The sequence below is a fragment of the Eumetopias jubatus genome, unplaced genomic scaffold (genome assembly GCF_037043125.1).
Source record: "Eumetopias jubatus isolate StellerSeaLion01/CBP00866 unplaced genomic scaffold, mEumJub1_p1.0 scaffold_8, whole genome shotgun sequence".
NCBI classification, from domain to species: Eukaryota; Metazoa; Chordata; class Mammalia; order Carnivora; family Otariidae; genus Eumetopias; species Eumetopias jubatus.
Window position 1 is genome coordinate 78835701 of NW_028274814.1, and position 16506 is coordinate 78852206.

The window sequence follows — 16506 nt, forward strand, 5'->3', positions numbered from 1 at the left end:
AAACCCCTTCCTGGGATCATACCACCCCCACACGGCAACCACTTTTCTTTATGGGAACAGAGGTTGGTGGAGTGGGTAGTATATATGCCACAAACATTTATTTGTAGAACCTTTATAGGTTATAGAGTATTTTCACTATGTTTTCTACTTTAAACATCCTCAAAACCCTGTAAGATAGGTATTATCATTACCCATTTCATAAAGAATGAAATTTGCTCAGAAACATTTTTAAAGATTTTATTTATTTTAGAGATAGTGTGTGCAGGAGTGTGGGGAGGGGCAGAGGGAGAGGGAGAGGCAGCGAGAACCTCAAGCCGACTGCACTGAGCGCAGAGCCCGATGCGGGGCTCGATCCCAAGACCCTGAGATCATGACCTGAGCCGAAATCAAGAGTGGGATGTTTAATTGACTGCACCACCCAGGCACCCCGGTAGGTAGTTAGTTCTTAAAACAAGATAACCATCTCCTAAAGTACGGAGCCAGGCTCATCCCCAGCTCTTCCTTAAAGAGGCACTGAGCAACTGGAGGAGGGCTACAACATTCTCCAGTCTAGACCTGAGTAGATGAGCAAGTAGGAAAGGAAGAGAATACATACCAGCTCTGTTAATGTTTTTAGGGACCCAGAGGCAAGACCACCAGCCCCAACTCTAGCCCCCCTGGCGATAACTCTGGGTGAAGATGGGAAGGTGGTAAAAGAGATGGGGAGGGGAGAGGAGGAAGACATGAGGACAAGAACTGAAGCATCACATTGTAAACAGTCTAAACCTTCCTCTCCTGGCAAGATTCCTCATGTAAATAATTCTGCTAGCCCCTTGTGGTTCTGAATATTATTTACAACACCATTCAAGGACCTCAAAGTACTTTATAAACTGAGAAGAATATGCAAATTCGCAAAGTATGTGTGTGGCGGGGGCTACCCTACCCAGGTCCTCTCCTGCCCAACACACAACCTCCCAGCCCATGACTTTGCTGGGAGGGGATGGAAGACAGAAAATGTGAGAGAATCTGGAAAGAGGGGGATTCTGAAAGATAAAAAGAGAAGGAGAGAGCAGGGTGGGAGGCAAAGGCAACCAGACGATCTCAAGGGCAGAGAGGCAAGCGTGACAGTTCCTTGGGTGATTCATTCTCCCATGTGGAAGGAAAACATACAAAGATGTGGCTTTGCTGAGCGAGGCAAAAGACTGGAACTGGGAACTCGGGAATTCTAGCTGCTCAGTTCATCTCTATTCTGGAATACACTTTTCTTTGTGGATGACAATCTTAAAGTCCCCACCTGGTACTGTTCAAAGAGGGAGCCCCGAAGTATCCAGCAAGGAGGAGGAGGTGGGGGTGCTGTGTGGAGACAGCACCCTCTCTTATCTTCAAAGTAAAAGGTCCTTCCTTTTCTCTGAAGTGCATTTCCGAACTGGAATGAACCCCCGGCCTCTCCCTGGCACTGCTTCAGCTTAGCTCAGACTTGGGAGAAACGTTTCCCCCAGAATGGAGGTGACCAGCCTGGTCGACCAGTTAACACACTGACTTCAGGCAGCCAGCGCTGCTGTCCCCTGGGCCCACTGCAGTCGGTTCTGGGGCGGAACTCTGGTCTTGACCACAGAACCAGGGTCCTGGCTCCAACCAGCCTTTTCAGGCAACCTCAGGGGCCGGGGAGGATCTGTGGTCTCATTTCCTCTCCACCTTGGCTTCTTTTTTCACTTCATTGAAGATTAGCTATTTCCACCACGACTAGTTCCTGTTCTCAGCAGCTGTAGGGGTTGTTTCTCCGCAAACAGAGCTCTGAAACACTGGTGTGCCTGCCACCTGGACCATCCCAGCTGCAGACTTGTCCCAGGCCCAACAAGTCCTGAGCTCAAGGGTTTCTTCGTCCCAGATAAAACAGCAGGGAGAAGAAATTAAGGGATAGGAAGCAATTCCAAGAACTCCATAGTAGATATACCAGTGTCCATTTTTTTAAGTTATTTTAATCTTATATAATATGCTTTTTCCTATGTGAAAAAATTTTATAATAAAAATGTGGAAATGGATACATTTATTACATAGGAATATATATATATGTAATAAATCCCCAACAGAGAGCAAAGATTACAAACAAAAGATGGCCAAACCATTTATGATGAAATGTTGAAAGAAATGCAAGGTAAAACAAGACACCATTTCTTATTAATGAAATTGGCAAAGGTTTTTTAAAATGTTAAACCATCCGGTAATGTTTAGCTTATAGAGAAAGGGGATGCACACTGTCAGTGAAAAAGCCAACTAGTACAACTTTTTTAGAAGCATATTTCTCAGAGGACTTTAAAAAGCATATCCCTTTTGACCCAATAATTATACTTCTAGCAATTTATCCTAAATAAATATTCAGACATGTACAGGATATTCTTCACAGTGTTATTTTTAGTAGCAAAAAAAGAGAGAAATAAAAGATAAGGCAATAATAAAGTACTATACTATGGACTACTATCCAGCTATGAAATCATGATACTAAAGAATGTTTAAACAAAGGAGAAAATGCTTAAGAAAGTAAAATAAAAATCAGTTTACAAAACAATTTGCACAGTATGATCCTAATTGTTAAGATATATATAAGTACATCAAAATGTTAATGGTAGACAGTGAGATTACAGGTGACTTTAATTCTCTTCTTTATACTTTTCTATATAGCTTATACTTGTTACATTTTTAACTTTTTTTTTAAGATTTTATTTATTTATTTGACAGAGGGAGATACAGCAAGAGAGGGAACATAAGCAGGGGGAGTGGGAGAGGGAGAAGCAGGCTTCCCGAGGAGCAGGGAGCCCGACGCAGGGCTCGATCCCAGGACCGTGGGATCATGACCTGAGCTGAAGGCAGACGCTTAACGACTGAGCCACCCAGGTGCTCCACATTTTTAACTTCTAAATTTGCTTAATAAACATGTATTATTGTCATAATCAGGAGAAAAGAAGCTAGTCTCAATCCTCCTCCCCTCCTTTGAGGAAACTCACATGCATGACTCCTTTTTTAAAAACCATTTGGAAATATGTATTGAGGACCTTAAAAACTTTATATCCTACAACCTAGCCGGTTCAATTTTGGGTTTCTATCCTAAGGAAAACTCTAAATATTGAAAAGGTTTTGTACACCAAGATGTTCATCACAGCATTGTTTTCGATGGCAAACAGAAGCAAACAACCTAAATGTCCAACAATAGAACAGTTAAGTACACAATGGTACATTCACTGGAGGGGCCACTGTACAAGCATTTAAAAATGTTTACAATGACTGGCTTGGGAAAACTAGTGAAATAACAAAGCCAAAGGAAAAGAAAACAAACCCCAAACTGGATTAAAAAATATATAGCAATATTACAACATTGTACAAAACCTTATTCAGAGAAAAAAATATGAAAGGTTTTAAAACACATTGGCTCCATTTGGTAATGGAACTAGAGAAAATACGGATGTTTTTCTTCCGTATAAATCTTTAATCTTTTCTTCTTTCTAAATTGCCCATACTTTTCTTAGGGAATGAGTATTACTTTAAGAGAAAAAAAGAAAAAAAGCTGAAACTCCCTCTGAGCAATGAAAACACTCCCAAATGACAAGAAGCCCACTCCATCAGTCCTATCCCGCAGCCCCCCCACACCTCCCCCAGTCTAAGGAGGGTCATATGGGAAGGTCAAGGGAATGAGGCTCCTTCCTGGTGGCCCAAGGTCTTCTCGGTGAGGTCTCTGAGCAAGGGGGGTTCCTCTGACCAGCTGCTGTCAAGGGTCCTCTCCCTCCCCCATGTCCTATTCCAGCCTGAACTAATTCACCACAATCCCCAGGGCTGGGAAAAAATTTCCATCGTAGCCATTTGGAACTTGATATTTAGTCCAAGTTTTTCCCAGCCCCTTTCTGTGTCACAGTAGGTCCTCAAAGCCTCTTAGACAACTAGCACCCATACCAGCTTAGCTCCAACATCAACGCTGTACTTACAGCAAAACCCAAAGCCATCAGTCATCACCAGGGAAATGTGAGCGGAGGACCCATGGCAGGGACAGGCTCTGTCATACAACCCCACCCTTCTGCCCTGAGAGCCTCCTCCTGAGGGATAACCAGGGCTTTTTCTGGCATCAGAAACTTTAGACTCCATTTCAAGTCCATAATAAGTCAGCAAAGAGAAAAATGAGGGTGCAAACACAGCAAGGGCAGACAGCTATCCTTTCAAAGCCCTTAAAGCCCTCTGCCTCCCCTCTCTATCTTAGCAAAGGCCAGTACTGGCCAGAATACTAGCTCTGAGAAATTGAGGTTGGGTAGTAACCTAGTTGGGACCAAAACACAGACTGTGGCACTATCAGACAGACCAGAGATGGGTTCTCATTCTGATATGGATAGAGAAGCTCCAATAATTGCACCATCCCTAAACTTCTCAGTACTCAAAAGAATAGGAGCTGCTGTTCAGACAGGGGGTAAGGAAAGATCCCAGAGGGACAGCATAACACAGCTTCACAACCTTTTTCATATCGGGGCACACCAGAAAAATAATATTTGTACAGCACACCAGAAAAATGGTAGAACCGATCCCAGTCAGAGGTGACCAGTCACGGACCTTGGCTGCCCCCAGGGATGAGTGGATCAGTATCCCAGCAGAGCAGTAGGGGGAAGCCTTGGATTCGGGCACTGGGCCAGGTTAGGACTCTTGGGATCAATGTCCTGAACAAATCACCTCATGGCCTCAGACCTTGAGCTCTCCAACCTCGGCTGTCAAGCTGTGTGTCAGATCATGTGTCTACACCAGAAAGCTGGGAGCCTGTGCCCTTGACTCACAATGATACAACTTCCTCAGCCAGTGTGGTTTTCGGGTTTGGGGGCGGGTATTCCACAGGTACACTGGAACTGGGGGAAGCCCTCCCTCTGACAGCAGAAGGCATATCCTGAGACTAGCTACACAAAATATGTAATTGGTTTCATCATATTTCTAAACTTAAAATCCTTTTTGGGAATACAAGTGATCTCAGATCTGAGTCACTGCTGAGAGCTACACATTTAAAAGCTACCATTTACTGAGCATATAGTAGTTGCCAGACTCTGCTATCTAAGTACTTGGCTTCCAGTTTCATTATATCCACACAGCAACTTCATGTGGCAAATACTATTATTATCTTCATTTATAAGAAGAAACCGGGACTCAAAGAGATGAAGCAACTTGCTTAAGGCCAAACACTTTTCTAACTAGAGATTGTGAAGAGGCCAGTATTTGAGCCCACTTTGACTTGAAAGTACATATGTTTAACCAGGACACCAGTATGTCATCTCAACAGATTTTCAAACAGCTTTTTCAAAAACCAAATCTATCATAATGATGCTGACAATCTGGGAAAGAAAAAAGAAAGGAGCAGCTTGTCTGACTCACACAATCAAGAAAAAAAGCTAATCTATACAGAGTACCTACAAAGTACCAAGGGCTTTATTATACGTGGCTCATCTAATTCTCATAAACCTACTACGACAGAAATTATTACCCTATCTTCTAGGTAAGGAAATCTATAAAATGTACAGATGAGGCTTAGAGAGAGCTTGAGACAGTTACTAAGACAGCCCTTGCTTTTTCTACTACACACACTCCACTTCTCCTGACTATTCAGGAAATACACCTGAGCTTGCTCCAGGGACAAACATCCAACAGCCAGTACCGTTCCCAAACAGTAGGACAGGAGAAAGAAGGATAGTAAAAAGGGCATGTTTCAGAAGCAGAGGAAGGAGCCCCCAGAGAAGAACTCAAATCCCCAAGAAAGCATGATTTCCCTGTGTTGGAAAAGTGAGGTAAAATCCCCTCCTCCCATAAGACAGCTAACTAGCCCTGGCCTGCCCTGTTCCAACCCCCCATCAGCAGCAGCTCAGGCACACAGAAACAAGACCAAAACAAAAGCCCAGAGGAAACAAATCAAAACTTTATACAGAAAGTATAACTTGCAAGTGGGTGGTCCCGGCTCCCGCTTGACCTGTGCTCTCTGGGTGATGTGGTTAGTAATCAGGACACCACGTGCATTTTGTGGATATTAAGCCATCAGTTTGCCAACTAACTAAACAAACTTGTCAACCAAGTTCCAATGAGGACTCGATCAACTCTGGTTCTGAGCTCTCACGACCAACAGCCTGGCAGCCCCTACCTAAGGCAGCTCCCCACCACCCAGTCCACCTCAAACTATCCCTTTCTCTCCAATTTCTGTAACTACCTCGTGCCAGCTCACTGGGGTGGGGTGGGGGGGATTCACACCCCCACTGGAGTGCAGATTCCCTCCCACTCTTTTCCCCAACAGTTGAGCTCTTGTTCTCAAGGGCACCAAATCCCAATCTCTCCTCCTCAGCCTCTGAGTTGGCCACAGCACATTAGTAATCACTGACTCACCCATCCCCTTGAGGAGGCTGGGGGAAATGCAGAGGGCTACAGGATGTGTGGCCCAGATCCCTTTGGCCCTCTGCAGAGCTGGTGGGCAGAGAGGTTCCAGTAACATCGCTTCCCCTTGGAATGCCTCTGAGCTGGCTGCAGTGCCAGTGTGGGCTAATGTCAGGCTCTCCACCATCGGAGAGGCCAGGATCTCTAGACAGTCCCACTGTTGCCAACAGATCTAATCTCCCTATTCCAAGGCAGATGAAATCCAATAAGGCTGCCAAGTCCACAACTATTCCCTCGGCATGGGCAAAGGCAAAGCAGGCCCTTCAGGCCATACCAACAATAACAATAACAGCAGCATTAACACTGCCCCTTTAGAGAGTTCTTTGAGGGACTGGGAACTATTTCCCCAAATTTCTCAAAGGTTTACCTCTGCCAGCAAATGTTCCATCACTTCGTTCATTTTCTTTCCCCAAAACTTCATTATTACCTCCAACATATTTTCTGGCTCCATCCCAGTGATACCAGCTCAGATCCTCCCTATCCACAGAGCCACTGAGACCAATGTCCAGTTCCCACACCAAAGGAGAATCCCAAAGCAGGCTTAAAATTCATCTATACAGATCTTTGGGGAACCTACAGAAAGACTAAAAGGAAGCACAGGCAAAAGAACACAAACCAGCCACTAGGGCTTAACATAAAAAGGGAGGAAAAAAAGGAGGCGGGATGGTTTGTGTATTGTTTCAGTTGGAAAAATACACTAGTGAAATGGCTTATCCACATGTTCAGCCTTTTAGACAAATCCACTATAACTTTGCAGGATGCCTGCAGGCCATTCTGAAAATAAGTAGAATGGCATCACTCTTTATTCCACCCCCTTCGAGAGCTCCCAGCCCCCTCTCCATTCCCCCACCTCTCCCCCAAACATCTGGTCTGGGCTGGAAGTGGGACCCACTCCCTGGGAAGCCTCCATGTTAACACGAGAGGCGGTCTCCCCAGTCAGAGAACCCTAACTTGGGCTGAAGAGTGGGCCGGCCCCAGGTTTCTGAATTCCCCGGCACCAGCAAGAGGCTTAGAAATGAGAATTCTAGGGACCTGGGAAGGCTGTCGGGGAAGTGGGGAGAAGTGCGAGGGCTGCAGAAGGGGTAGGGAAGAGGAAGAAGTGTGGATCCTGGGGAGGTCCCACGCTGAGGACCCCTCCTCCTGTGTCCAGCGGTTGAGGTCGCGGTCGGAGGTCCCCGACGGGGCTGTCGGGCGACCAGCGGCTGCTCAGAGATTGCCAAGAAGACACTGTGTCTATCGGAACCCCCCCCCCGAAGGGGTGGGCCGGATAGGGGCACCCCGGCAAAGTCCTACCCCGGGCACTGGGACCTCGGGGACGGTAGGAGGGGGAAGGGACTGGGCTCAGCTCTCACCAGCACCAAGGCGAACCTCTCTTCCAGTTCACAGGGCTCAGGCATCGGCATCTTGCCCGGCGGCGGCAGCAACGAGACTGAAGGCGGCTCGCCCGGGCCCCCCTCGGCGCTCTCCAGGTTGCCCATCGCAGCGGGGCCCCCTCGGGGGCCTCAGCCCCCCACCTCCACGCCCGGGGGCCTTGGGCTCGGCCGCTCCGACCCGGCTCCTCCCTCAGCGTCGGCTCCCCTAGTCTCGACTCCTCTGCCCCGTTCGGGGCGCTGGGAGCTCCTCGGGGTCCCGCAGGCGGTGACGCGCGGCAAGGGCGGGGGCAGCGCAGCGGACAGCGGCACCGAAGCGACCGACCGGGTGGCCACCGCTCTCGCTCACACCCGCCGCCTGGCCGCTCTCAGCTCGCCGCTCCCGCGCTGCCCCTCCCCGCCCCCTCGCGCTCTTTCCCTTCCACCCCCCCCCCGCCACTTCGCTTCCTCCCACCCACTCCCGGCCGAGACTCCGGCTTCCCCACCCCCGAACGCCGACTGCAGCCCGCGCGCCGCGCGCCCCATTCATGCAGGGCCCGCCTCTCGCCTACAGGCCTCCTGAGCATCCCGCCCCGCCCCCCGCGCCTGATTGACGACCGTACCTGCCAATCACAACGCCTCCCTGCCCCCCCCCCCCCCGCCCCGGCGGCCTCGCGCCTGGCGCCTAGCGCGCCCTGGCGGCTCCGGTGCGAATCGAATCACCGTGGTTGCTGAAGGTGTGAGGCGCTGGCCTGGACATCCGGGAAATGGACCCGGCCCTTTCCACAAGGAGCTCGTAAAACATACAAATATGTAAAATATAGGGCACAGTGTGTAAAGCTAGCTACACGAGAAGTAGAAACAACTAGGATGGGGTGCCTGGGTGGCTCAGTCGTTAAGCGTCTGCCTTCCGCTCACGTCATGATCCCAGAGTTCTGGGATCGAGCCCTGGGAAGCTGCCTCTCCCTCTCCCACTCCCCCTGCTTGTGTTCCCTCTCTCGCTGTGTCTCTCTCTGTTAAATAAATAAATAAAATCTTTTTAAAAAAGAAAAAAAGAAACAACTAGGATGCTCAGGAGAGGGAGAGAGACCACGTCTGTTAAGAGTTATAAGGAACTCATTTGAATTGGGCACTGAGGGGCGAGGAAGACTTTAACTGACAGGTGAAAAGGCATTTAGAAGGAGAGAATCTTACCAAAGTTCAGAGGCTGATCTGGCTGGACGTAAAAATGGAGGTGTAGAAGAATAATGCTGTTCTGGGCTAGGTCTGCTGGTGGGTCATCACTGATGATGTGATGAACATCTGTTTTTTCTGCTAGCCTAGCTTCCATTCCTTTTCTTCAAGTAATAGCACCCCAATTCCTCTTAGGGAACCACCAATCCCCTCTTCTCAGTCCAAGTGGAGCTGAACTTCACCCCCTTTCCAGGGGGCCTTATGACCTAGGCCCTGCCAGTCACAGTATTTTCTTCCCCTACCCTCAGAGACTGTTTTAGGGATCAACACTTGACCCAAACCCAGAATATAAGACTCATTTCCAAGGCTTTCTTTTACTGGAACAGTCAGGAAAGAGACACTCTGTTTCCATTAGGGCTGCTGGATCATTAGGATGTAAATCTGGAGCTGCTGGTAGCCATCATGCCTTCACCCATGACACCTCAAGTCTGCTGGGGAAAGCAAAGCTAAGAGATAGGACAGAGTTCTAGCAACATCCTGAAAACCTGAATCTAACCATGCCTGAAGTTATCACCTTGACTTTTTCTTTATTTATTCAACAAATTTTTACTGAAAAGCTTATTATATGTCAGATACTGTTTTAGGTTTTGAAGATACATCTGTAAACAAAAAAGGCATATACCTTGCCCTTTCAGAATTTACACTTACAACTAACAAGTAAAATGTACAGATGCTAGTGATCAGTGTTAATGAAAAAAAAAACTAAAAAGGGATAGAGGTGGAAGAGAGGTTAAAATTTTAAATAAGACGGTCAGAGAAGGCCTCCGTAATAAGATGACGTTTGGATTTGGATAAAGATCTGAAGAAAGTAAGGGAGTAAGCCATGTGGATATCTGAGGGAAGAATGATCCAGAGAGGATGGCAAGTCCATACTATGTGTCATGTGTTAGAGGAACAGCAAAGAGGCCAGTGTGAGATAATACAGGTGGAGAGATGGTGGTGGTTTGAACCAGGATAGCTGTACAGACAGAGAGAAATGGTCAGATTCTTTTTTTTTTCCACATTTTGTCTATAGATACATAGTTATCTCTAAACTTTATTTATTTATTTATTTATTTATTTATTTATTTATTTATTTATTTATGTAAACTCCATGCCCAGCGTGGGGTATGAACTCACAACGCTGAGATCAAGAGTCACATGCTCTACTGACTGAGCCAGGCAGGAGCCCCGGAAATGGTCAAAGTGGGACCAATAGAATTGTTTGGCACTTTGGAATTATCTTTTATTCACCCCCCACATTCAAAGTTTTTATTTGACCTGAGCAACGGGGAGGGTGGTGTTTTCACTAACCAAAATGGAGAGAGGAGTAGGTTTGTTGAGGGAGAGCCAGAAAGGGAAGATTAGAAACAGGGTGTTGACTGTGATGAATTTGATTTGCTGACTGGACATCCAAGTAGAGTTAGCCACTTGGCAATTGGATATAAATGAATCTGGAGATCTAGGTTGGTAGTATCAGTTTGGAAATCATCATGTGGATGCTATTTAAAGCTGGTAAATTCTCTTTTGTGAGTCAGTCTGCATTGTTTCTATTGCTTACAACCCAAAAGTGGAGGAGTCCCTGTCTTTTCAGACCACTGAAACTCTCTCCTGTGAAGATCAGCCTCTTCCAAACAGTTGGACAAATTGGGGCGCCTGGGTGGCTCAATCGTTGAGCCAATCTGCCTTCAGCTCAGGTCATGATCTCAGGGTCCTGGGATCAAGCCCCACATCGGGCTCCCTGCTCAGCAGCGAGCCTGCTTCTCCCTCTCCCACTCCCCCTGCTTGTGTTCCCTCTCTCACTGTGTCTTCCTCTGTCAAATAAATAAATAAAATCTTAAAAAAAAAAAACAACAGTTAGACAAATCAATCAACTCACATCTTATCCCCTCTTTTCCTTCCCTCCCCCCAAACACATATTTCCCCAATTGCTGTGGCAGACTCTTCTAAAGCAGAAGAGTTATAATATACTGAAGACTTCTACTAGACAAAAAACTGAGAATTCAAAAGGGGAAATAATTCATCAATCACTTTTTTAACAGTTGCTTAAGGAACATCCAGCAGAAAGAAGAGACTCAATAAGACAGTAAACAGCAGTGTATTTACCCTTATGTGGTCTTTTGGTCCCCAACATTTTATTTTTGGTTTTGCTTGACCACCAGATCTACATACTCTACAGACTTCTGGAGTCTGCTAGATTAGTGCTTTCATTGTTAACTCTCTGCTCACCCACCTTCAAAGTTTCCAACTTTATACAAGATAAAGCCAAAACTTAATCTGATATTCAAAGGTCTATATCAACTCTAAACCCCATTGCCCTTTCAAACTACTTTTCCTATCTTACCTGGCTCTAATATTTTATGAACCCTTTGCTTCAGCTGGAAACGTCCACCTCCAAACATTTGTTGTACATTCTTACATCTTCAGCTTAGTTCTTTGTGCTAAGCATAATAATGGCTCTCCAAAATGCCCATGTCCTGATCCCCAGAACCTGTGAATATGTTATTTTACATGCCAAAAGGGACTTTGCAGATGTGATTAAGTTAGGGATTTTGAGATGAGAAGATTATCACGGGTTATCTGAGTGTGTTCAATGTAATCGCAAGGGCCCTTCTAAGAGCGAGGCAGAAGGGTCAGAATGAGAGGAGACATAGCAACAGAAGCAGAAGTTGGAGGGATGCAGGGCCCTAAGCCAAGGAATGCAGCAGCCTTTAGAAACTGGGAAAGGCAAGGAAATAGATTCTCCCCTAGAGCCTCTGGAAGGAACACAGCCCTGTTAACACTTTAATTTTAGCCCTGTAAGACCCATTTTCAGACATCTAACATCTAGAACTGTAACATAATAAATCTGTGTTGTTTTAAGCCACTAGTTTGTGGTAATTTGTTAAAGTAGTAATAGGGAATGAGTTCACCCCTGCTGTGTCCCTGTTTTAGATTTCTGCTTTCTTCTATGTAGCCTATACACATCCCACATGCACTAAGCATAATCTTTAGTTTTTTAACAAAAACGCAACAAATACCTATTGGATGCCTATCATGTGCGAAGCATCTGGCTAGATACCAGTAAATAGATAAAGAATGCAAGATACAAAGATGAATAAGAGACACCCTGACTTCAAACGAGCTGACAGGCAGGGGAGGCAAGGTAGAGAGGATATGGACTGAGTTTGAAGGCATCAGATGGAATCATTGATGGATACCAGCTTCTAAGTCCCATCCTTGAGTTCTCCCAGATTTAAATGATCATGACTCTTATTTTCTCAACTTTTCATTTGGAACATTTACTGAGAGTCTACTACTATATGCAAGACACTGTGCTAGGGGCCATGGAGGATACCCAGATACATAACTCCTGGTTCCTCTACTGCTTTCTGTTGTTCAATTTTGTGTCTGTGTCTTGTCTGGACTGTGGGATTTTTTGTTTGTTTATTTGAAACGTATGTACCCAGCACCTCCTGTTTCATAAATATGAAGGGAGATTCAATGATGACTAGGTGTCTTTCTTTCAGGTGCTCACTATCTCCTAGGAAAGAGTCTCAACATATTTACAAAACAGTGTAATAAGTATTGGAATAGAGGGATGTGCAAAATGTTCCCAAGAGAACTGAGGGTGGAGCTATAAAGGGGGGCTTCGGAGAGCAGGTGACACTTGAGCCAGGGCTGAAAGATGAATAGATGTGCCAGAGGGAAAGGTGAGACAGTGTGATGAGAAGGTGATGGAAGGAGGGGTGATCAGGAGGGGAAGGGGCATTTCAGGAAGGAGGAAAAATTACGGGCCAAAATAGAGAACTGTGAAAGAGCATGGAAGTCTAAGCAATGGTAAGAATTTCGGTGAGGCTGAAGCAAAGGATGTGTGTATAGCAGGAGGATAGGAGACAAAGCTGGAGAGGCATGTCAAATCAAGTTGAAGAGGATTCTTGTGCTCCGCTGAGGAGTTTGTCCTATGCTGTAGATAGTTCTGATTCCTAGATGGTTTTCCAGCATGCCCTTTGGAAAGATTCCTTTATCAGGATTGAGAATACAGAAAGCTCTACAGAGATGATATGGAAAAGAGAAGGGCAGGAACCAAATCAGAGCAGGGGAATGAAGAGAAATAAAGTCATAGGTAAAGATTACATTAGCCTGCTTGGGTTGCCATAACAAAATACCGCAGATTGGGTGTCTTAAACAACAGAAATTTATTTTCTCACAGCCCTGGAGGCTAGAAGTCCAAGATGAAGGTGCCATCAGTGTTGGTTTCTGGTGAAACCTCTCTTCCTGACTTGTACATGGCCACTTTCTTGCTGTGTGCTCATATGGTCTCACTTCTGTTCGGACTTGGAGAAAGAGGGTTGTAGTGTGTCTTTTTAGTAGGATGCCAGTCCTATTGCATTAGGCCCCACCCTTATGACCTCCTTCAACCTTAATTGCCTCTTTAAAGGCCCTATCACCAAATACAGTCACCTTGGGGGTTAGGTTTCAACATATGAATTTGGGGAGGACACAATTCAGTCTATAACAGAGATATACTGGAGACAGAATCAAGAAGACTTAGTCACACCCATTAGATGATAGTGACTAATATTTTTACAGTGCTTTATAATTTACAATATTTTTTTCACATCCATTACCTGATTTTATCTTTACAACACTGTAGGAGGGGGATATTATCATTATCCTCATTACATAGATGAATAAATGGACTAAATGAAGTTAAATAATATGTTCAAAGCCATATGCTAGTAAGTGGTGACCCTGGCGCTGAAACTGAACTCGGCCTTGGAATCCCATAACATTCTGATTCTCTTGTAAGAGGTGAGGGAATAAAGAAGATTGAAAAGTTGAGGCCAGATTGAGGATGTGTCTTACCCTTAATCTCTAGGGAAGCCCAGAATCTCTCTTAGATCAACTGCTTCCATCTCTTTACTCGAAACACTTTCAAACTCCTGCCTCCACCTGCACCCTCCCTACCGAGGCAGTTCCTACAGTACCTCCAGTCCCATCCTCTAAAATCTTGAGAAACATACACTTCCTTTCTCCTTCTCTTTCCTGGGAAGGTGTGGAGGGTGGGGGAGGGGAATGTGAACAGACATTTAAAAGTTTTTCTTAGGGTGCTCCTGGGTGGTTCAGTCGGTTAACCGTCTGCCTTCGGCTCAGGTCATGATCCTGGGGTCCTGGGACTGAGCCCCACATTGGGCTCCCTGCTCTGCGGGAAGCCTGCTTCTCCCTCTCCCTCTGCTACTCCCCTTGCTTGTGCCCTCTCTCCGGCTCTCTCTCTCTCTCTCAAATAAATAGCTAAAAATCTTAAAAAATAATAAGTAAAAGTTTTTCTTGATAATTTACACTTTTACACATAGAATGCTCTTTCCCTCTCTCTTTGCTGGCTAATTCCTCTCATCCACTAAAATAAAGCTTACAGGTCACCTCTTTCATGACTTTCCAAGTTTAATTGAGAACATGTCCATGAGCACATAGTGTCCCAACATATCTTTATCATCATACCATGAAATCATCAAATTGTGTAAGCTCCTTCAGGGCAAGTAGATATTCCTAGTATCTAGCAATACCACCCACTTCATGTCTGTTACATGCTCATTGAACAGATGAATGACTTCATACATTGTCACATTCTTGCCACACAATGGCAGTCCCTTTGTTCTTTACCATTCCTCCCAGATACAATCTGTCTGCTTGTATCACTCAGGGTTCAATGCAGGAGACAAAAGTTCCTCCAAGTATTGTAAGGAGGCTAGGACACAGTGCTTACAAAATCAACTGGGAAGTCTAGAGGAGCCCACTGTAGGCTGAAACTCCACCAAGGAAGCTGCTACCTTTCCCACAGTCAGGGAGCGTGGTGTATCTGGAGGTCTCTGCCGATGACTGGGTCTAAGAACAAGTGCCTGCAAGTGTGATCCTGAGATCTGGAAGCTATGATCAGGACATTGCTGCTGTTACACTCTGATGCAACCACCTCCCAATATTTACAAAGCAGGAGACATCACTGAATCACTGCTATACAAATATATCACATCTCCATGAATTTGCTTGCCAGGAGAAATAGCCAAAGCTGCAATACAACGGCCTTTGTCTCACTTCTGCCTTCTAAATCTCACCCAAATACATCAGACTGCCTGCAAGGCTTTCTGAGAAATATAATCCTTAGCTTTTCAGCCTCTGCAGTGTGGGAAAGCACACCAGAAGGAGATGGGAATATACGATGAACGCGAACTATCCATACCCACAGCTCTGCTAGTCTGAAATCCACCCAAAGTCTTGTCCTCTGCAATTGGGTCTTTTCCTCCTTCCCCACCTGCCTTGCCCAATGCCTATCTTGGTGGCCGGTTTGGTCTTTGGTCTTTGTCTCTTCAGTCACCTCCTTCAGGCTATAGTTCACCCTTTTCTGTGATGTGGGTGAGGCAAAATTTATTAGCTATGATTCTAAAAGCACTATCTGTAAAAGAATGAATTGACATATTGGGCTTCATCAAAATTAAAAACTAATGCTCTTTGAAAGGCTCTTTGAAAGTTCTTTGAAAGGTTTTTTGCTTTTGTTTTTTGTTTTTGTTTTTTAAGTAGGCTCCATGCCCAATGTGGGGCTTGAACTCACAACCCTGAGATCAAAGTTACATGCTCTACTGAGTGAGGCAGTGAGGCAGAGGCACCCCTGAAAGGCATTGTTAAGAGAAGTAAAAACAAGCCACAAGCCCCAGAGAAAATATTGCAAATCACCTATCTGACAAAGAACTTGTATCCAGAATATATAAATAAGTCTCAAAAATCAATGATAAGAAAAATAAACAGCCCAATTTTTTAAAAAAATGGGCAAAAAATTTGAACAGATCACTCACCAAAGAAGATATATGGATGACAAATAAGCACATGAAAGGATATTTAATATCATTCATCATTAGGGAAATGCAAATTAAGACCACAATGAGATACCATTACACACCTAAAATTAAAAAGTCTGATCTGAGTGTTGGTGATGATGTGGAGAATCTAGACTTCTCACATACTATTTGTGGGAGCATAAAATGGTAAAACCACTTTGGAAAATAGCAGTTTCTTAAAAAGTTAAACATACACCTACCATGTGATGTAATCATTCTACTTCTAGATATTTACTCCAGAGAAAAGAAAACACATGGGCACACAAAGACTGGTACACAAATGTTCTTAGCACTTTGGAATAGCAAAAGACTGGAAACAATCCCAAGGCCCATTGCCAAGTGAGTGGATAAACAAATTAAATATCCCATTATATTATCCATACAATGGGATAACAAAATGAATAGGAAGAGATCAAGTACGATACTATAATGATGGATAATCTCAAATAATTATCTTGATTAAAAGAGGCCAAACGATATGACCATACAGTATGAATACACTGTTTATATATATGTATATATGTTTATATGTATATGTATATATGTGTATATGAATACACATATAAAATTCTAGAAAATTCAAACTAATCTACAATGATAGAAACCAGATCAGTGTTTGCCTAGGGATAAGGGAGGATAAAGGCAGGAAAGATTATGAAGGA

The 16506-nt window shown here is 44.9% G+C and overlaps 1 protein-coding gene across 3 annotated transcripts in view; it reads right to left on the reverse strand.

The window, feature by feature from the left end:
• Positions 1–8172, reverse strand: part of FMNL3 (formin like 3) — a 51348-nt gene extending 43176 nt beyond the window's left edge. For all 3 annotated transcript variants that reach the window (XM_028125570.2, XM_028125566.2, XM_028125565.2), the window contains exon 1: positions 7767–8172. In XM_028125570.2, the coding sequence (XP_027981371.1) occupies positions 7767–7892 (126 nt within the window). In that variant the 5' untranslated portion in view covers positions 7893–8172. The remainder of the gene's footprint in view (positions 1–7766) is intronic.
• Between the last annotated feature and the right edge of the window lie 8334 nt (positions 8173–16506).